Source organism: Furipterus horrens, unplaced genomic scaffold (genome assembly GCF_987537825.1).
Source record: "Furipterus horrens unplaced genomic scaffold, mFurHor1.1.pri manual_scaffold_11, whole genome shotgun sequence".
Taxonomy (NCBI): domain Eukaryota; kingdom Metazoa; phylum Chordata; class Mammalia; order Chiroptera; family Furipteridae; genus Furipterus; species Furipterus horrens.
This window is the reverse complement of record NW_028327181.1, coordinates 8,367,266-8,389,139: the sequence shown is the minus strand read 5'-3', so window position 1 is coordinate 8,389,139 and position 21,874 is coordinate 8,367,266. Positions and strand designations below refer to the sequence as shown.

Here is a 21,874-nt window from a genome sequence, read left to right as displayed (position 1 = left end):
TCTGCCTCTTTGCCCTGGCAGCTTTGTAGACAGAAGCTAGGGTGTGTACGGGACTTAAGGAGGCCTGTGACGGCCAGGTTCACCAGGAAAACACTGGGAAGGAATTCTCTTGGTGCCCTGGACTTCAGAGCTTCAGGGAACGAAAGAACCCCAAATGAACTTGCGTGACAATTTTTGTCCATCTCAGAGAAATCAGCACACACTTACATTTTGTTCCTGCACCTTCTAAATTGGGTTTTGAGGAGTGACAGGACTTTCAATTGAAACAGATTACCAAAGTCAGGCTTGGAGACTAATGGAAATATCTGTAATAGGATTACATGGGGTTTTCATCTTTCCCATGAAGATGCAACCTTGTCACATGACAACCTTTCGGGGCACAGAACCTGTGTTTTTAATCTCTCTGGACATTTATTTTCTGTTTTTAAATGATTGAGAGGCGAGGTCAGTCCCTGAGGTGACCTGCTTTCTATCTGTGAGAGGCAGGAGAAAGCTATTAACAAAAACATGAAATTGAATCTCACCCAGCTCGAGGTCCCATTTGCCTCCAGTTCTTTAACACCACTGTGCTGCGCAGTTATGTACAAATGGAGGTGTCCGTGGGCATTTGGAAAGGAACCTCGCTTCCTTTTGGGTTTCCCTGGCGAACCTTACTGTGAAAACCTGACCCTAGCCAGACTATCTGATTTTTGTTTATTTTGCTTTTTGTCCCTTTCTCTGTCCACTCTCTTCTTAGGACCTCAAGGATTTTGTACTTTGAGGGCTAACAGTTAGCCGTAATACCCAGTACTTATCAAGTACTGTCTATGTTCCAGGCACTAACCTTTACATGTTCTATTCATGGGGATAGGACAGGCTTCGGCCGCAGTGACAGACAACCCTCAAATCCCTGTGGCTCACTCAGAGTTGGTTTCTCACGTAGAGTTTGCCAAAGGTTGGGCAGTGCCCCAGGGCAGCTCTCTTCCACGCAGTTACTCAGGGATCCGGGATATTCCAATCTTGTGGCTCCGTCTTATCATCGCGTGGCCTCTGTGGTCACAGAGACACAGAACCAGAGAGACCGCAGATTCAGCCAAGGGACAGGGGTCTCTTTTCATTGGCCCGAACTGGTTGCGTGGTGCTGCAGACCTAGAGCGGCAGGGACGTGAAGTGTCATGTGGGCCGGGGAGGGGGCGCCATGGAGCAGAATTTGGTGAACACATGGCTTTGTCTCTTTCAAGCAAGAGTTTTCTAATTTAATCACCCCCCCCCTCCCGCCCCCGTACCTGTGAGGTAGGTTCTAGTTTGTACCCATGCTTTTATTTTGAGCAACTTGTCCAAAGGCTCATTGCTAAAGAGTATCAGGGCTGGATCTGGAACCCAGTTCTGTCGAACTCCAGAATCCAAGCTTGTACCTGCCTAGTGCTCCTCTCCTCCCCATCAGTTCTCTCTCTTCTGGACTCTCTTTCTTTGTTTCTGCTTCTAAAAGAAACCATTCCTCCAGGACGTTCCTTGGTCTCTAGATTTTCTCCATTCCTCTTGTGGTGATGAAACAGTAGTTCAAGTTCATTTCCCTCCCAGGGTTCCCCCCAGCCCTGCCCGCCTGCCTTAAATCCCACCGTGTTCTCGCTTGTCTACAAAGCTTCAAGTGGAAAGGGCACAGTGTCCTTTGCTGCCAGGCTGGCAGAGGCATGGGTGGTAGAAACTGGGGGAAATTCCTAACCTGGTTGACAAGGCTGCGAAATTAGGGATTTTTTCCTATTTCCCAGACCAGGGCTCTTCTGCAAATGTGAGAGGAAGAAGTAAGGGAAGATTTTTGTGAACTTCCAGGTTTCTTTCTTTTTTCAACAACTTTGTTGATAGATATAATATAGATATAGGTATACCATTAACGTCTACTCATTTAAAATGCCCAAAGATGTCACTGGTTTTTAGTATATTTACAAAATTGTGCAGTTATCACCACATGTAATTTTAGAACTTTTTATCACCTTAAGAAGGAACCCTGTGCCCATTAATAGTCACTCCCCACCCCACCTCCCCACCCTCCCCCAGCCCCCGGCAACCTGAGCTTCCAGATTTCAGACGCAGGCTTGGCGTTTTTACTGGACTATTCCGAAGGCTAGGGGAGATGCGTGCACAGAACTGTGGCCAGTTCTGCAGTTGGCATCACTGTCTCTCTATTGTCCCCAGCTCCAGTCACCAAAAACATACTCACTGATAGACATAGATGTACATATTAATGCAAAGACGCCTGCCACACATGGGTACACATACATAAATATATACACATACCTGTACTACATCGATGCACATATACAGCACACAAATTCACTCACATGTATATACACATGTTCATGTGCACATAAACATATGTATACAGAGTCACTTGCATCCCTAGAAACAAGAACGCATATGTGTATATCCATATACACAGACATATCTCATGCCTCTGGCTTTCGATCCAGCTACAGCAACCCTCTGGGTGGTGGCAGCAGGTCAGATGACTTCTCCCCGGTGGCGCTGGCCAAGCCAGTGGTCTGTAAGGATGGCATTCTAAAGCAGTTTGGGGTTTGCCTCACTGGGATGAACATCTGTCCAGCTAATGTAGTGCGTACGGCCTGGTTGGGAAGGCTTTGTTAGGGTGTGTATAGGAGCTTAGGCAGAGAATTGTGGAGAGGAAGAGGCAGGAGACTTAGAAGCATGTACGGTAAGTCTTATGACGTAGGTTGACAGTGCTTCCGCATTTGAGTTGTGGCGTGTCTGGCTTGGGCGAGTCCTGCACCGGGGCCTCCCTCCTGCTGGGGCGGCAGCGGGCAGCCCAGCCTGCCCCCACTGTCATATAATGCAGGACTGCAGATTAGCTCGTGGCCGGCATGGCAGCCGGCCCCAGTGCTCTGTCCTGCTCCCTCCTCAGCCCAACTCAGTCCCACGCAGAGCTGTGTCCCTGCACCTGTGCCATTTACCGGCACTTTCGTGTGTATCACCTGCCTTGCCCAACAGAGTCGGTGTTCCCACACCTAGTACAGTGCCTGGTAGGTTAGGGACTGTGGGAGCGCTGGCTCGAGGCAGGCATGGGCGGGTGCATAGCCAAATGAATGAATGAATGGATAGAAAATCTACCTGGCCTTGATCACACCCAGCTCCCATGCGGAAGAAAATAGTTCCTAGTTGTACAGCTGTTTCTAGTTCTAGAAGCCCAATTTGTTGACCCACCTCGATTTCTTGGAGCATAGGTCAACAAATGCCTTCCATAAAGGGCCAGCCAGTAAACATCTTGGGTTTGCCATCCAGTCTCTGTCATAACTCTTCAATCTTGCCATTGTCACACAGACAATATGCAAACAAAGCAGGTGGCTGTGTGCCCATAAAACATTATTTGTGGACACAGAAATGGGAATTTCATGTAATTTTCACATCATCAAATATCATTCTTCTTTTGAATTATTTTAACTTTTATCTGGAGGTATAAAAACTAGTCTTAGCTCGCAGGCTGTACCAAAGCAGGCAGTGGGCTGGGCTTGGCCCGCGGCCATAGCTTGCAGCCCCTGTCTTAGAAGCCCGGCTCTCGCAGGCGTGTGCGTGTGTATCTACACTCCTTCAGATTCCCTGTGTGGCTTAGCTGGGTGTGTGCTGGAGTGGCCCAGTGCCGGAGGCCTGCTCAGAAAAGAGGGAGGCAGTGGGAAGGCCAGGGCTTGGGGCAGACTGGACCCGGATCCCGCCTCCACATCCTGGCTGAGATGGCTCCTGGGCAGGTTATTCATTCCCTCCAGCCTTTGCGTTGGAGGATGAACGTTCCCCGCCGGCGCAGGGCTTGTCTCAGGATCTGGAAGACATTGGTCCCTTGTCCCCGAACCCCTGTTCTTTCCACTTCCCGAAGAGGCCGTGGAGCTTACTGGTTGAGAACAAGACACTGGTGTCAAATAGATGGAGGGGAGAGTGCCGGTTCTGCTCCTTCCGTCTGAACTGCGTGAGCTTAACCAATGACATCCCCTCTCTGAGGCTCAGTTCCCCCATCTGCGCAATAGGAATTCCACCTCCTTAATGGGGCCGAGGGTAGGAGTACAATGAAATGAGATCCTTCACGTAAAACCCTTAGCAGAGTGGTCATGGGCAGTTCAACGAATGGCATTTATTATTCTTAGGAGGCAGCATGGTTCCGTGGCCGCGAACATGAGATTTAGCCTCAGACAGGCTGGGCCACTCGAACCATGACCTTCGCTAATTTCATCACCCTTCCGCATTTTGGTTTCCCCATATCTTCCACGAAGGAGGGGGGGCGGCTGAATTCTTGAAATTTCTACACTTTTTCTCTTCCACCATGGCCAGGGAGGTTCCACGCTCAGGTGCATTCCCAGCATCCCCTGGGAAAGAGGACTCTCCCCTCCCCCTCTCATTCACCTCTGCCCTTTCCCTCCTCACCCCCATCTCCATCCACCCTCTTGGGCCCTGGGTCCCAGGGGTGGAAAGGACACAGCCATTTGGGGTTATGAGCACCACAGATCCATCTGCCCCTTCTCCTTTTACCAGCCACACAGTTACTTTAAAAAATCAATAGTAAATTGTCATCCTCAACAGGGACTGAGCTCTTCCAGGGAGAGGGTTGCTATTGGAACCGGTCACTTGCTGTGTGCCCAGAACATGCTAAACCCCATGCAGAAGACGGACCAAAAATTGCTTCCTGCCCTCAAAGAGTCACAGCCAGAGAACCTTCTGAGCAGGTCTGGGCTACTCGAAGTAGGACTTCGGTTCAGACTGTACTTTCTCATTTCAGTTTGTTGCCACCTCAATATTTTCTAAACGTCTATAGCATAAACCTGTGTCTGGTTTCATTTCAGTCTGACTCAGAGGTGCTTTTTCCCCTTCTCTCTCTCTTTTTTTTCTCTCATTTTACAAAAGTAACACGTGCTTATGGGAGAAAAATTAGAAAAGAGAGATAAGCAGCAAGAAAAAAAAAAAAACAAACTTGTAAAGCTCCTAATCCCACTACCCGGAAATAGTTCTGCTAACACCCTCAGAGTCGATCCTCTCTGTGGATTTTTAATGCATATAAATTAGGAGGTATGTATGTACTTTCTTAAAAGACAGTCATTTAGTCTACTGTTAAGCTTTTTTTTTTTTTTTTTTTTTTAATGTCTTTCTGGTCAGGGAGCGACAAGAATTGATATGTTTTGATATCCAACCTTGGAGGGCAGAGTCAGTGGTCTGTTTGGTGTTTAATGCCATGTGGTACCTGGATCTGGGAAGCGTCTGGAAGTTTCATGGGTACTGCAACGTGGTTTGGCACATGGCCAATTTTGGGTGCTAAGCCATTAGAGGGAGACCTGCCTTGTCATAAAACACCGTAAGACTCAGCTCTTCCAGCTGCCGTGGACAATGGGAAGGAGGGAGGTGGTGGGAGTCATTCATTCCTCCATCCACGCATTCCAGGAGCTTTTCCTGAGCACCTTCCTGGGCCCAGCTGCCTGGGTGCTGCCATGGACTTGGCAGATGCGCCTGGATGCGCCATCCCTCTTCGGCCTGCCTTACCTCTCTGGGTGACAGCTGGCAATTCCCAAAGAGAAGCAGCACATGGACAGTGAGGCCAAGGTGGGCTGGCCCTGAATTTGGGGGGCGGAAGGAAAGGCCTAGCCCTGGGGAGAGGGGTCCTCAGCTCAGCTCAAAGCACAGACGAGAGTTTCTGGAGGTCACACCTGAGTTGGGCTCAGCCAGTTTCTCCTTGGCTAAGTCATCTTTTCCCACGGGCCTTGTGAAGTCCTGGAAAAAGGCGATGATTCGAGAGCTGGACTCAAATCCTGACCCTGTCGCCTGCTGACTGGCCCCTGGGTAGGTTACCTGAGCTTCCTGCACATGAATTTTCCCACATGTATCTCCCCTCCTAAGAAGGCTGGCATCCCTGGTTCTCAGCCGATTGCCTCGTGGAGAGAGCTCCATGAACAGAGGGGAAAGTCTCAATTTGGTGCCAGTATTTAACACCTTCCTAACCCTTATTTGCTAATTTTTTTTTTTTTTTAAACAAAAAGTGGAGGCCTCAACCTCAGATCATTGGGCAGACCACACGGCCACACTAAGATTTAATTTTGTTTTTTCATGTGTTTGTTTTCATTGTATATATTTTTACATTTATTTGGGGCTACAGGTTCTGGCTTTCCACCTGGTAGTGACAGAAGCTACAGCAGTCCCTCTCCATGTCGCGGTTCACTTATCGCGGCCTCACTGTATTGAGGGATTTGTAAAAATATTATATTTAAATATTTATTGCGGATTTTTCGCTATATCATGGGAGTTTGTGGTACTGATACATATGTTAAAATTACGTAGGTTTAAGAGTGTAGAATATGTTTAAAAACATAAATAGTGTTTATAAAAGTGTGGAAACAGTTAATAAGGGAGTGGGAAAGGTTTATAAGTGTGTGGGAAGGGTTTATCAAGCCTTAAAATATATATAAATACTAAAATAAATGTAAGGTTCCTACTTCGTGGATTTTCACCTGTCGCGGGGGGTGGGAGGGGAAAAATGTAATACCCGCGATAAGTGAGGGAACACTGTAATGATTGAAAGTTTTATAATTCAAAGTCAGTGCCTCTAAGGAAAACCAGCAGCAAGTGATACATAATACGAATGGACTGATCTGGGATAACTCTCACAGTGTCTCTAGAATGATTACAGTGTGAGGGGTACCCAGTGGGATGCCCAGAGAATATGCTGCAGAGTCAGGGAGGAGCTTGTCCTGATGCCTTTGGACAAGGTCAAGAAGAGCAGGTCTTTAACGGTGGCAGGACCTTGCAATGGGACAAGCGGCAGAGGACCAGCCAGGCTCCCGTTTCCTGCAAGTTCTTCCCGCAGTGAGCTGGAGGCTCATGCCTCCTCAGCTGGCTGCCTGTGCTCTGGGACCCTCCCTCCCGTGCAAAGCCCAGACCAGGGAGGGCAGAATGTCACCGAATGCCCAGGAGCGTGGGTCACAGCCAGCAGCATGAGCGCCCCCTAACAGGAAGAACCCCCATCCCAGTCCTTAAAGTGCCCAGAGCAGCCAACTCTTGGCCTCTGCACTTAGCAAAATTGGATCTGGCTCTGGAGAGAAGACTCTAGTACGGCTGGGAGTCTAAGCTTTCTTTCCGAGCTTTGAAGCGATGTCAGGGGGTAAGATGGCCAGGGGGTGTGCCTTTGCAAAGAATAAGCCTCACTCTCCTGGGCAGCCAGGCTCCTGCTTTGCATATTTCTCTGCCTGGCAGGCTCCTGTCATCTTTCTCATGCCTGGGATATGAGCCTTCCCCAGCCAGCCCCTTTACTTAATGAACTCTGTAACTCTTCATTTCCTGGACAAACGTCGGGTTAAGCAGGTGGCAAACAGCTGGCATTTCTCACTTGCTTTGTGGCACGTCCCATTTTTATAGGGAGCTAACCTGGCACTCTTTATTATAAAGCCCTGGAGTCCCAAGGTTTAATATCTTCGGTGTGAGATTCATGAACGGCTCGGAAGTTTGAGACCGCCTGCGGCTGGAATTTGATGGAGCATGCAACCTGTTGCTCGGAACAGGATTTATTTGCACAAGGGAGGGGAGAAGAGTGGAGGGCCATGAAGTGGGGTTTTCAGTTCTTAGAGGTGGGGAATGCTTAGAAGTCAGCAAGTGGACTGGGGTGGTAAATCCCTTCTGCCAGAACCTGTTGTTGTTAAAATAACACCTGACTTTGAAACCAGCTACCCTGTGAGCTCAAATCAGACAAGAGCTGCAAAGTCCCTTTCTCCACGTAAGGTTACATTTTCACTGGTTCTGAGGATCAGGATGTGGACGTATTTGGGAGGCAATTATTCAGCTGACCCCCACCCCCATAGTTATAAATGTGGGTATGTGAGTATCCTCACCGTGAATCCCCAAGGCCAAGGGGTCACAGAGGTGGCAGCGCTGGGTTGACAGCAAGTCTGTCTTCAGAGGCGGTTGCTTCCCCCTACCCCACCAGACACACACTCCCCACCATTCGCACCAGCCTGGGCTCTGGGCATGGTGGTGGTGAGTCTGGAGGAGGGAAAGAGGTGGCTGCCAGATTTCCGTCCCAGTCACTGTGTCGGCAGAATGAGTCAGTTTGGACAGAGGCCCTGGGAGATAAACCGTCTAAGACGGTTTTCCTGCATTGTGTCTGACAGCCTCCTTCAGGCTGACTTCCAGCGAATGTCTTACACTTGCTGCAGCATCTTAGCCACAAGGCTCACGGTGTCGCCCAGGGTATGGAGCTGAGAGACAGCCTTCTATGAGCTGCCTGAGGCCAGGACTGGGAGGGATGGTGACCTGCAGACCAGACAAGAAACTCCCAGTCCTTGCTCCTCTTCTTAAAATACATGATGGTTGTTGCAGAGAGAGATACTGAGAGGGAGGGAGGGATGGAGGGAATGTGTGTGCGTGTGTGTGTGCACATGGCTACTGTCCCAGAAGCAGAGAGCTGCTAAATAGATCCTTGAGTCACTACAACACCATCTCCTGACCTCCAGACGGAGGCCCGCAGGCCTCATCAATCTTCATTGCCATAGATGTTGTTCCTAGTGACATCGCAGCTACCATGTACTGGGGCCTGTGACGTGCCAGGGGCTCAGAGAAAGTTAAGGAGCGACAATGGGAGTCCAGTGCATAAGCTTCGGAGCCCAGCTGCCTGGGTTCAAACAGCAGCTCCGCTTAGCTGCTCTGAGCCTCGGTTTCCTGATCTGTAAAATGGGGCCGATCCCAGACTTCATTAAATCCAATGCCACCAGTGAGAATATGCACCACTTATTTTATGTACTGCAAAGAAAGGAAGACAGTGTCTGCGAATGGAAGATATTCTCATTTTGGAGATGTTAAAAGGCAAAGGGAATCAATGAATGAATACTCACTTTGTGGCTCTAGTGTCCCTATCATCCCTATTTCACAGATGAGGAAACTGAGGTCAAAGTCACTTCCCGGTATCACCCAGCAAGTAGTGAATAGCAGAGTCGGGAGGTGGGCTGTGTGTCTCTTTAGTGGCCCCACCTGAGCCCCCACACGCGGAGGAGAAGGTGAGAAAGATCAGGAGCAGGCCGATCTTGGCTGTGTGTCTGTGGGCGGGCCCTCCACCCGTGAGACCTGGGGGAGGATGGGGACCCGTGGGGGTGAGATGAGCCTCCTACATGTGCTCAGTAGGCCTTCGTCCTCTCCTCCCCTTCCTTCCCCACGGCCTACCTGCACGTGGCTCTTAGGGTGCCTGTGGTAGCCATAGAGAAATCCCAAGCCTGGAGCAGTTGCTGTGGGCACTTAAGCTGACTTGGCTGGGCAATCCAGGTCTCCGCCGCCCAGGACACCTGCCCAGGGCCTGCTCCTGTTGAAAGCTCGGGCCTTGCCCTGCACCTGTGGTCCAGCTCAGCCCCTGATAGGCGCCTGGGCCGGCACAGCCAGGCCCCGAGCTCCTAATTCCCTAATTCCTCTGCAGGCATTGCCCTGGGGGCAGTGGGGGAGTTTAGCACAGATACCTAGAGTGCCAGGATTGGCTTAGGTTAACTTTTACATTTCAACACCATGTATTAATTTTTCATTATTTTCTTGTTATTTTTTAAGTAAACCTTTTTTTTTTTTGGAAGGATAACATATCTGCCTAAGTGTCCAGAGCCTAAGAGCACAGCCTGATGAATTTCCACTAAATGCATCTCCATATAACAAGCACTCAAATCAAAGCATAGAACTTCGCCTCATGCCCTTCCCAGCCTTCCCAGCCCCCAAGGGTCACCACTGTGCTGACTTGGGGCACATGGATCAGTTTTGTCTGCTTCATACTTTGTATCAATTCAGTGTGAGTCTGTGTGTCTGGCTTCTTTCGCTCACCATGTTTATGAACTTCACATTTTGGGTGTTTGTTTTTTGCAGTTAGCAATGGTTTGTTCATTATACAGTACAGTATGAATATAGTATTTTTTTATTTGGATATGTCACAATTTCTCTATTTTTCAGTGGATGGCCATCGGGGTTGGTTCCAGTTTGGGGCTATTACGAATTAGTTGCTATTAACATTCTGGAACCTTCTAGTACATTCTAGTACATGTCTGTGGGTGCATATGACTGTGCATGCCTGTTGGGTATATGCGTAGTCAGTGGAAGAACTGCTGGTCGTGGGTTGTTCGTATATTTCACGTAGATGTGCCAAGCTGTGGTTGTGCGTACTGTTTATGTCCCACCAGCCAGTGTTAGTGTGTGCAGTGGCTCCAGACGCCACGGGGTAGTGAGAGAATCAAAGGCGTGAGCCGCTGCTGACAGAAATGAGGGTGCGAGCTGGGAATGGACATTCGAAGCCTGCGACTTGTATGTGGTTTTCCTGCGCAGGAGAGCCTGGGAGTCTTGCAGCCTGTTGCAATTGTTTGCTTGGCTGTCTGCAATGCGGACGGTGTTTTCTTGGCTCTGGCCTGTCATGCGTGTAGGCGGCTGTTCAAGAATGGAGTATCCAGGGGAGGGAATCCACCCACAGTCCCCGCCATCCGAATAGTTAAATGTCAATATGGTTAATTGGCTGCACAGCCCACCCCCCCTCCGGCTGTCGCCACAGCAATCACACTGCCTGGGTCGCCAAGGGGGAGGACAGTCTTGAGTCATCCTGGCTGCTTCCTGCGGACTTACTGGGCACCTGAGACAGGTGAGTCAGACTCCCTGTGCGTCAGCTACCCTGGGAACCTCACCTTAAGCAGGTGAAGGAGTGAGTCTTCGTCAAAGACCGTGAGCTAGCATTTTGGGAGGGTGACTGGATGGATAGAGAGATAATAGATGTCCTCTATGTATAAATATATAATTTATACGCATTTGCACAAGTGTGTGTGTGTGTTGATCATTTACTGCCTCTCACAGCAGCCAGCGTTTCCTGAGTACTTACTATGTGTTAGACATGAAGAGATGCCTGCACCTTTACACACCTGATTTCATGTGATCCTCTTAGAAACCCTAGAAAGCAGAAACTATTGACTGCATTTTACTAACAGTGAAATTGAGGCCCAGAGCGGTTAACCCATCTGCCTGGGGTCACACAGCCAGTAGCCGATAGGTGAGGATTCTAACCCCTAGAGTCTAGCTTGGGCCTCTGCTCTCCTGAAACTGTGTTACACCTCTCATCAGGTGCCAGGCATGGTAACCAGCTCCGTTTTTCCTTCTGTCCTCCTGCTGACTCTCCGAGGTAGGTATCGTTACTTCCCCTTAATAGATGAGGAAACCGAGGACCAGAGAGGTTAAGTAACCTACACAAAGACACACAGCAGGTAAGGAACAGCGCTGGGATTCAAACTGAAACCCTCTGGTACTAGAGTTCTAACTTTAACCCCACTATTACAGCCAAGTCTAGCACACAGCAAGGACTCAACAACAACTGATACCAAAGGAGTGAATAAAATGCCTGCAGTATTTCAGCAATAATGTCATAGATGAAAGAGAAATTCATGCCCTTATTGTGACGCAGTTGAAAAATTAATTTTGCTAATGTCATTCCAGCTTCTTGCAGTCAACATTGGATGATGCTATGAGCTAGACGTGGTGCTAGGGGCTGGGAATGCTCTGGTGAATCTAGAACTTCATTCATTCGTTCATTCACTCAGTGACTATTTAGTGAGTGCCTGGTATGTGTGTGCCAGGTGTTGGGCTCACTTCAGAGAAGCAGGACAGATGAGCCTGCCAGCAACTAAGTGAGAAGGTGTTACTGTCACTGCCTATCCCTTTTTATCTTGCTATTCATCTGAAACCACTGGTCCTGGAAATGAACTCAATGAGGCTGAAAATAGTTTGAAAACCTCTATCTAGACAGGCATCTGGTTTGGGGGGAGTATTATTGGTGTTTACACACTCCTGTCTAAGGGCTTGAATGCATCATTTGCTGACGGTAATTAGTACGCATCAGCCACCGCGTTGCTGGTCTTTTATCACCATCCCCATCCCCACAAACCGCAGCTCCTGGCGAGTGGGAGCAGCTGGGACGAGTAGCCGGCAGAGTACTGTCTGAGTGGTGTCTGAGGACCCCATACGTTGTGGTTTGTGCACAGCTTTCCGTCCTGAGACTCTGAAATAGAGGGAGCGTGGCTAGATTCTGCAGGTGTCCTTGGCAGCGAGGGGGGCGGTGATGAAGATTCTGAAGAACCCAGAAGAACTTGCTCCCAGACCCACATCCCAGAACCGGACCTGAGGTCTAGTCCCAGGCTTGTTATCTTATAGGATTAGGAGGGGCATGGCCACAAGGTCACCCTATTACGTGTCACTTCTAACAACTATGTGGGTCACCCTCCTGTTAATAGTTGCCAACAGTTTCTCTTGTCCTTTTGCTTTCCAGCCTCTGTAAGGGACGGACCCTCTATTCCGTGGTGCGGGATGCCAAGATTGTCTTGGATGTCAATAAAACCAGGCAGATTGCCCAAGAAATCGTGAAGGTATTGTGGGGTCTGGGGACCCCTCCCTGAACCTCAGAAAGACCTTGCCCCTTCCCGAGAGTCATGGTCTGGTTTCAGACCATTAGTCTGGGCCCCATATGTTGTGAGTTTGTGCAACTTGACTTGAAAAATACCAGTCCGTGTGTATGTAAGAATTTTGCTGAAATACGAACATTAGGGATGGTCTGTTGATTTTTTATTTCTATCTAGCACTCATCATCATGATAATTGGGCATGTTCAGGCACCAGGGGGGGATATTATTCTTAGGATCCTTTACTCCTCAAGTCCTTGAATTCCCAGGCATGTTAAAACAAACAGGAATGTCCTATGTTTCCTGGCACGTGCCTCATGAGTCACCTGTATTCAGTCTTTTATTTCCATTGGAAGTATCGGGACTGAGGTGTGAGAAGACATAAAAATGTGGCTTCTCATTAAGGCAAAAAAAAAAAAGAAAATCTAGACATTCACCCTTGAGCTAGACCCCCAATAGGTTCTTCTCCATGTTCTTGATCACGGAGTCATGATACATCTCTCGAGGAACGCAGGGCGTTGGGCAGGGGCCCGGGTTAAGTAGACTTAAGGGACAGGCCTCCTGCAGAGGAGTTACTTTTCAAAGAGGAAGTGGAGGGAGATGGTTAATGGGAGTCCTTTCTGTGGGTACCTCATCCAGGCTTGTCCCCACCCTTTCCTTCTTGAGAGGTCTTTTGTGCCTTGGGGACCCTGCCCATTCCCACTTGCCAGGCCTTTCCCCAGCCCACCCATAAGCCTTCACATTTGGGCCCCATCCCTATGGCTGTCAGCGTGGTCTTACTGGCAGCACCAGGAGTGGGAACCCAGGACCCGAGCCAGGGTGGCAGCGAGCGTTTGGGTTCTCTCTGCCAGCCCGTTTCCTTGTTCCCCGCAGGGTATGGGCTACCTCCACGCCAAGGGAATCCTTCACAAGGACCTCAAGTCCAAGAACGTCTTCTATGACAACGGCAAAGTGGTGATCACAGACTTTGGGCTCTTCAGCATTTCTGGGGTTCTGCAGGCTGGCAGGTGAGAAGTGGCAGAGGGGTTCAGAGGGGTTCTTGACAGACAGCAGTCAGGATAGGGGAGTCATCCCAAATGGCTTTAGTGACCCAGACGTGGTGTTAGGCCTGAGGTCACTTAGCTGAGCAGCTGGGCTGCTATGTGATGACGCAGCACTGAAGCCCCGGTCATGGTCAGGTTCCTCTGGGGCCTGATTTGCCAATGACTCCTTTGACTGAGCACGGAGCATGTCCAAATCCTGCAAAGCCTTTGCCCTTGAGTTTCACTGGAGGACGCGTCCCTTTTCCCAGTTACTCACCTGGATGTAGGAATCACTCAAGAGCCTTTCTTGAAGTTTTCTTATGGATGCATTCATTTCAGTAGAGCCAGAGTTTAGGTATGAGCAAGGGATTTAAAGTCAGACCCACCTGGGGCCCAGCACGGCTCTGCCACTTATTGAACTTTCCTGAACTTTAGCTTCCTGGTCTGCTAGAAAAATGATGGTTGGGGTCCTGCCTGCCTCCGGGGTCCTTGTGTGGATAAAATCAGATAACGCATCAAGCATGCAGCGCAGTGCCTGGAGCACAGGAAACTGGACAAACAGTAGCTGCTGCGGAGTTGCTGTAATTAGTATTAATTTGCATATACCTCCTCAGGATCACCCAGGAGAATCATTAACCACCATTAAGTAATTAACTCTGAGGCGCTGCTCACCCTCCAGCAAGCAGCCTTGAGTTGACCATGTGAAAAGCAGCTTGATCCCAAAGAAAAGACCCATAATCCAGAAGGTCTGTCCTTTGGGACTTTTATTTTGGAATATGTGTGTGCCCACCCCCCCACCCCCCGACACACACATGCACACACTCACTTTACACCCTGCGTGTTTTCTCTCATCCTCTCATCCTCGTGCTTTCTGCCTCTTTGGAAAGGCAGCCTCACACTTGCTCCTATTTTACTTAACTTTCAGATGCTTGGCGAAGAACTGATCTCTTTGAGGTACACCCCAGGCCTCCCCAGAGTGCATCTGGTTCACGCTGCATAGCACCTTGACTCTAAGTCAGACCACCCAGAATTGGGTGAAACTTGATCTGGCTATTTCTGTGTGATGCAGTGACAAGCAGGAGCTTAAATTTCCTCTTCAGACTTCGCTCCACCTCCCAACATGTCTCCAAAACCATCTACAGCACCTAAGATAAAATAAGCAGGCAGAAAAGGATCAAATAGATCAATAAGTAGATAGATGGAGAAAGGCCTCAAGTCAGAAGCCAGGAGGGCTGGACCGTGCAGGATTCTTTCTTCCCGCTGTCTCCCCAGCAGCATTTATTTCGAGGTCTGCAATGAGGGGGCCTGCACCCTCCCCTGTCACCATCGCCCCAGGCTAAGGGCAGAGGAAGCAGGTTCTACTATTCATGCCCAGACAACAAGAGACCCAGCAGGCTCTTGAAGAAAATCAGATCCCGCCTTCTGGTGGCCTGTCCGTCTCTCTCCCCTTTTCCTTGACAGTGCCTCCTCCCCCAAGCGGAGGAAAATGGGGGCAGGGCTTCTGATTTTCTTCCTTTCCATTCTTGGTTTCCTGAAGCCAAAAGAACAAGAGGAAGAAAGGACACGGTGTGGTGTGGGCAGCCTTTCTGTTAGCTGATTCCTGGAGGCCCAGTGTCAATCCTGAAGGGAGGTCAAGTCCAAGGGCATGGTGGCTTCTGGCCTGCTGTTGAGACAGCGCCCCTGCCCCACTGTGCCCCAGCCTGGTGGTCAACATGAACCCAACTGTGTTGGGAGAGGCCAGGGAGCCCTCTGCATCCACTCCTAATAAGAAATCCACATTTCTTGCTTACTGACAAGTAGCCATCAGTGGCTTTCTGTGCTTTTATTTCTGTTGCAGCCCACCCGCGGGCTGTTATTAATCATAATAATAACCATACTGAAGATGATTTGGTGTTGTTCCATCGCCATGGGAACGGGACACCCTGGGGCGTCTGTGCCAGGCCCTGGCTCCCTCCCAGGTACTCATGCTGGCCCCGGGCTGATGGTTATGCGGCGGCCACCCCTCCTCCTCCTGGCCCCGCCCTGCTGTTCCAAACCCCCACTGAACCAGCGAGGGGGGAAGAGATGGGACTTGGGGAGCTTGTTCTTGCAGCAGCAGCAGCATCCCAGGAGAATGTCAGCTGGCCAGGCCACAGCCCCTCTTTCTTGGATGACACTCGTCCCTTGGGCCCTACTCTCGACTTCATGTCTGAGTCCTTAAGATGAAAAAGTATCCATAGGTAATAAGTATGTCCCCGAATGGTGTGGCCCCTGCAGAGGACACAGCCCTGCGCCAGGTGTTGTCTCCCATTCGTCCCTACACTGGCCGTATGAAAGTTATGTACCCATCTTGCAGGTGGGAAAATAGAGACTCGAGTCTGCTCGAGGTCACAGAGCTAGTGAGCAGCAGACGGATCCTTACACCCCTGCGGGTGTGCCTGGTTATAGAAGCAAGAACTCACTGGCCTGCTCACTCAAGGGGTTACTCATGGATTCGACTCCTATCTTTTTTTTTTAAGCAGATGATGTCTATCCGGTCTGCTGTGTAACACACAGGAGCAAGTCAGTGTCACTAACGGTGAAAGACTGAAATTTGGACCATTTCCTTATTTTCTGTATAAATTAGAACAGTGATTCTCAACCCGGGCTCTCCCACCCCCCAAGGACATTTGTGGTGTCTGGAGACAGTTTTGGCTGTCACACCTGGGGAGAGGAGATGCTAACTGGCATCCAGTGTGTAGAGACCAGGGATGCTGCTCATCACCCTACATGCACAGAACAGCCCCCCCACCCCACCCCCCGCGCCAACACACACACACACACACACACACACACACACAATAATTATCCAGCCCAAAGCTGTAACGCCAAAGTCCCGGAGCCTCTCATCAGAATTCTCCCCTCACGCAAGCGTGCTCTGCCAGATGACGTTAGAGAGGGTGTGAACAAACATTTTCCATGTCAACTTTAATGTGTACTTAAAAAGTGCTAGTTACCCCTTATGGTCACATTAAAAAGTAACCTATGAAAATGCACATAAGTGAAAGAAATCCATTTAGTGAATAGTGGTCTCGAGCGGCACCGTCCAATGTGGTAGCCACTAGCTTATGGCTGTTGAACTTCAGCTCAAATAAATAAAAAGTTCACTTCTTCAGTTGCATCAGCTGGATTTCAGATGCTCGGCAGCCACAGGGGCTGGAGGCTGCCCTCCTGGAAGCAAAGGTAGAGGACACTTCCCTTTCTGCGGGAAGTTCTCTCTGGTGGCCCTGCCCTTGGAGGTGTTCAGACAGGGCCAGCATCACGATCGTGGATGTGAATGAGCGCAGTTAAGGAAATGATGCCTCACATCTAACGTGGCTCAGAAGCCTGCCCTGCAAGAACCAGGCAATCCAGCCAGCCGCAGGCCCTGGCAGGCCTCCGCAGGCCCCCACACGTACCCACACGCTGGAGGCTTTGGTCCTCCACAGTCTATACCTCTTGATGGTTCAAGGTATCCACCCCCCTCTCCCACGCCTGCCCACTCTCCCTGTGTTAACTGGTCCTTCCCTAGGAGTCTTGCATCAGGAGAAACCTTGGAGGAGGTCCGATTTCAGTCCCAAGGGAAAAGTTCTGCACTTTCTAAGATTTACAGTATGAAGACGGGAGCCAGCTTCCTGTCTCTTCTAAGGATGTAGCCTAAAGATTAATCATGGATGTTGGTGAAGGGATATATTCACAGTGTCTCCCCAAAGATGTTCGCGGCCACGTTGTTTATAATGATGAAAGGGGGGACCAGCTACGGCCCATCAACCAGGGGCTGGATCTATACATTTTAATAGAGACACCAGATAGCATTATGTGTGCCGGGTACACTGGCATCTCTTAGGTTTCAATGACACGCCAAACAGGGCCTGCCTTGGACCTTTGTCTAACTTTTCCTTCTGCCTAGAATATTCTTGTTCATAGGCCTGGATCCTTTATGTCATGTCAATCTTAGCTCACATTTTACCTAAAGTAAGCTCCTTCTTGTTTTTGACACATTCCATTCCTTTTTAAGTATTTTGCGTAACGTTTATCACTATCTGTATTTTCCCTATTTAATTCATTTGTCATTGCCCTCCCCTACCAAAGGTCAGACCCCAGGAGGGCCGGGACCCCGCTAGTCCTGTTCGCTGCTGTGCTCCCTGTCTGTGGGTTCACATGCGGGGACACGTAGTTCCCCAGGAGCGACAATTTTGCATCTGTTAATACAGTGTTTATGGAGACTTTATAGAACATGACTACCATGAATAACGAGGATCGGCTGTATGTATGAAATAAAGATGGAGAAGGGGGTGCCTCAGGTGAAGGGACTCAATGGTGGTTTGGGGGTCACGTGTCTCTCTCTCTAGACCAACCTCAAGTAGAAGGTCACACTGCGCCCAACAGGGAGATGCAAGAAAGCCAGCAGAGATGGTCCAGGGGCGTGGGGTCGGTGCTGGGGGGCTGATCCTCCCTGGGCTGTGGCACGGGGCTCACTCTGTGCTTCGCTTCTTCAGGAGGGAAGACAAGCTGCGCATCCAGAATGGCTGGCTTTGCCACCTGGCGCCAGAGATCATCCGCCAGCTGTCTCCCGACACGGAGGAGGACAAGCTTCCCTTCTCCAAGCACTCGGACGTCTTTGCCCTCGGGTAGGTGGCCCACCCTGGCCTTTGAGAGCCCCAGCCCGGGCAGAGGGGCGCTTCCCAAGTGTTTCTTCAGTGCTTTTGGAAGGGACAGGACCCCTGTCTGGGGGGGCAAAGGTGGCTGGATTTCTGAGTGAGACTGGGAGGACCTGACTGGGGTGTGGTAGAAAGGGTGACCCTAACAATTATTCATGCCTGGTTTCTAACTGGTTTGTGACCATGGCAAGTTACCTGACTCATTCATTCGTTCATTCATTCCTGCAAGAGCTGTTTACGGGGTGCCTACTATTAACAAATGATTTAAAATGTAGTGGTTTAAAATAACATTTATTTAAAAAAACAATTTATTATCTCAAATTTCAGCAATCAGGAATGTGGGAGTGGCTTAGGGGATGGGTCTGAGGGGCTCACCATTTCTCATGAGGGTGCAGTCCAGATGCCGGCCAGGCTGCAGTTTACCGGAGGCTTGATGGGCTGAGGATCGACTTCCAGAGTGGCGCCTGCACATGGCTGTTGGCAGGAGGCCTTTCCAGAGGCTGGTTGAGTGACCTGACAACGGGTTGGCTAGAAGCCACATTGCCTTTGCGACCTGGTCTCAGAAATTACCTATCATCACTTCCACCGTATTCCATTAGAAGCAAATCACTAAATCCACCCTACAGTCAAGGGCAGGGGAATTAAGATCTACTTTTGGCAGGAAGAAGTATCAAATACTTATCACATCTAGTCAAAGACAAACAAGGAAACAATCCGGTTTAACGAAGTATGATCAATGCTATTCTGAGGATAAACACAGGACTGTGGGAATAAAGGAAGAACTAAATCTAGCCAGGAAGTTCAGAGAGGGCTTCCTGGAGGAGGTGACTCCTGAGCCTAGATTAAATGTACCCAGATAGAAGGAACACATGAAAAGGCATACAGGAGAAGGAAACAAACTGCTCAACATGGAGGAGCATGTGGAGATTAGGGGGACGACAGAGAGCTGTGGGATGGAGACTCAGGAAAGAAGTGAGGCTGGGGGCGGTGAGCTGAGAGGGAAATAGAGTCCATTCTGCAGGGACTTAGAGGCTGTTCAGGAGTGTTCACTTCGCCTTCGTAACACTAGGGAGCCGTTGATGGTTATTAAGAAAGGGGAGTGACATTGTAATATTCCGAGTCTTAGAACGGTCACTCTGTACAGAATGGAAAAGAGAAGGGCAAGCTTGAGGCTGGGTGAGCAACCCAGGCAGAGACGCTGGCGCCGTCCACTGAGTCAGTGCCGGGTTGGGGAGGAGCCTGGGAACGGAGAAGCATTCAAAGTGGGAGTGACTGGGTTTGATGAGGGACTGGATGTGGTTGGTGCCCAGATAGCTACCTGAAGCTACCACTTCACCAAGGGAGAGCCCCTGGATGTGGGGCAGGGTTGGGGCACGCCGGGAAGGCAAGGAGAGCATGTCTGAACCCAGCGAGTTCAAGCTGCCTTGGAGATGGCCAGGGCATCCAACCAGAAGGCAGCAGAATCTGCACAGGCAGAGTTTGGAAGGAGGCGCCCAGGACTGTCCGTAGAAAGGGTAACCGCAGTCGTGGGAGAGAGCAAGGCTGTCTTTGGGGGTATAGAGTGGGGCGGGGGTCCAAGACACACAGCCCCAAGAGAAGGTGCAGTGAGAAAGGCTTTTGGGCTCACACCCGCTCTGGTGGCCCTGCCAGTTCTCATGTTACCTCGTCCACGGAGTGGTAGCAAGGACTGGAGGAGACAGCACTGCGGAAGCTGTTTGGGAAGGATGCAGGCCTGCAGGTGTGGGCACACAGACTTAGCACCACCGACCGATGGGAGACCGTCTCCCATGGAAAAGTACCCCCGCTGCGTCCTCCCTGCAAAACCTGGGAGAGGGTGGCTGTTCCTGGCATATCGGGATTCTCACCGTCTGTCACTGGGTCCCCATTAGAGGCCGTCATTTGCCCTGGTTAGTTTACACCCTGATCTTTATTTATCTAGTTAGATACTGTTATCTGAAACCAAATTGCAATAATTAAGTTGGCATATTTTCATATAAATTTAACAGAAGAAAGAAGAATGTAATTAACAAAATGTACCAAAGTAAGTAATTGGTTTTGCACTGGAGTTTTCATCTTTGGCCATTTTAATTTTTCTTGAAGTGAGTTTCTCTTGAAAGTTGGGCTCGAAAGGAAGTTTTAATGAGACTTTTATTCCTGACACTGTTGAATTCCTAAGGACTGGTCCTCCTGGTTTCCTGCCAATTAGGTGCCTCTTGTTGCTTGGGAACATCATGCCCAGGCATGACTTAGAACAAAACGGACTAACATCCCAGCACCTCCCCACCCCAGAAGGATGAGGTTGGCAGAGAAGAGGAGATGTTAACCGAGAAGTGGAACCCTAGAAATAGCTGGTTTAACACAGTCTTCCTATTAAGAAGGACAACAGGGTGCTTCGTGTTCTTTAAAGCAAATTTACGTAAATTAGCTTCAGTCAGAGGAAAGATGAGCACCTAGTATTGTTTCAGATGGTCCCTGAGTTGAGGAGTCTTGTTCTCAGTGAGCTGAGACCTATCCTCACGGAACAGCTCGTAACACTCCAGCATCCCGTGAATGCCCCGTGGTCCTCACTGCTACCCACGCCTCCCAGCGTCGTTTGAGCCCTGCCCAGCCCACGCCCTGTCTGTCCCCATGTGCTGCTCTCTGGGGCGGTCCTTCCTTCACCATTGCACTGTCATGATCTGAGAAACAAGGGATAATGTTATCAGTCCTTCTAGAATAACGCTGGCACTCAGCATCCCAGATAAACATTCTCCCACTGCAACTTTGTCATTAGTCTAATTTAGCAGGTAAGGAAATCTAGACCCAGAGGAGGCACGGGACCTCCCCGGCATCATACAACCAGTGTCAAATAGAATCAGAACTTGAACTCAAGGCAATCTGCCTTTCAGACCTTTTCTTTTTTTTTTTTCTTTCCACTGTTCTACAGGACGGTTCATACTTAGAAAACACAGTACAAAAGAAAAGGTTCCTGTTCTATTCTATCACAGAGTTAGCCATGGTTAACATTTTTCTGTGTTTCTCTTTATTTTCTTGTCCATACATATATAACGGTTTTTAAAGAGCAATCTCATATATATACTTTTGTGTCTTGCTTTTTTTCACTTAAAATGATATTGAGCATTTTTGTCATGTCAGTAGAGTTTCTTTGAAATGTTTTAATGATAATATAGGATCCCATATCATTCTATGGGTTTACCATAATATATGCAAACCTGTCTCTTTTACTGAATGATTGCATCGTTCCTGCTTTTTTCAATATTATATCTCATGTTGGAGAGAACATGGTTGTAAATGACTTTTTTATCCCTAATGTCTCCCTTACTGTGGTTTTCTAGAATTACAAGTGTAGGATCAGAGATCATAGCCACACTCTGTTAAATTATTTAGGTCCTAGGTTTTTTATTCATATTAGTGGAGGCATCAGAGAAAGTATTCTGGAATAAGCATGATTTCTACGGCATTGGAAAAGTCCTAGATATTGTACATTCTAGGCAGGAAACACCAACCCGGTGAGGTGGGAACTAGGGAACAGGGTGGCCAGCCAGCAGGCTGGTGGGATAGGTGTGTGTCGGTGAGCAGGTATGAGTGACATATCACACTGACACCCTTTCACAACGTCTGCCGACAGAACCATCTGGTATGAGCTCCACGCCAGGGAGTGGCCTTTCAAGACCCAACCAGCAGAGGCAATAATCTGGCAGATGGGCACAGGCATGAAACCCAACCTCAGCCAGATCGGCATGGGAAAAGAAATCTCGGTGAGTCCTGGACGGTGCCAGGTCTGGGGG

General features: G+C 49.4%; 1 protein-coding gene across 2 annotated transcripts in view; it reads left to right on the top strand.

Annotated features, from left to right (window-relative positions):
- KSR2 (kinase suppressor of ras 2) overlaps nucleotides 1-21,874 on the top strand; it is a 271,920-nt gene that overhangs the window by 248,657 nt on the left and 1,389 nt on the right. For both annotated transcript variants that reach the window (XM_090290536.1, XM_090290537.1), the window contains exons 15-18: nucleotides 12,278-12,374; nucleotides 13,280-13,413; nucleotides 17,925-18,056; nucleotides 21,715-21,844. In XM_090290536.1, the coding sequence (XP_090146662.1) occupies nucleotides 12,278-12,374; nucleotides 13,280-13,413; nucleotides 17,925-18,056; nucleotides 21,715-21,844 (493 nt within the window). The remainder of the gene's footprint in view (nucleotides 1-12,277; nucleotides 12,375-13,279; nucleotides 13,414-17,924; nucleotides 18,057-21,714; nucleotides 21,845-21,874) is intronic.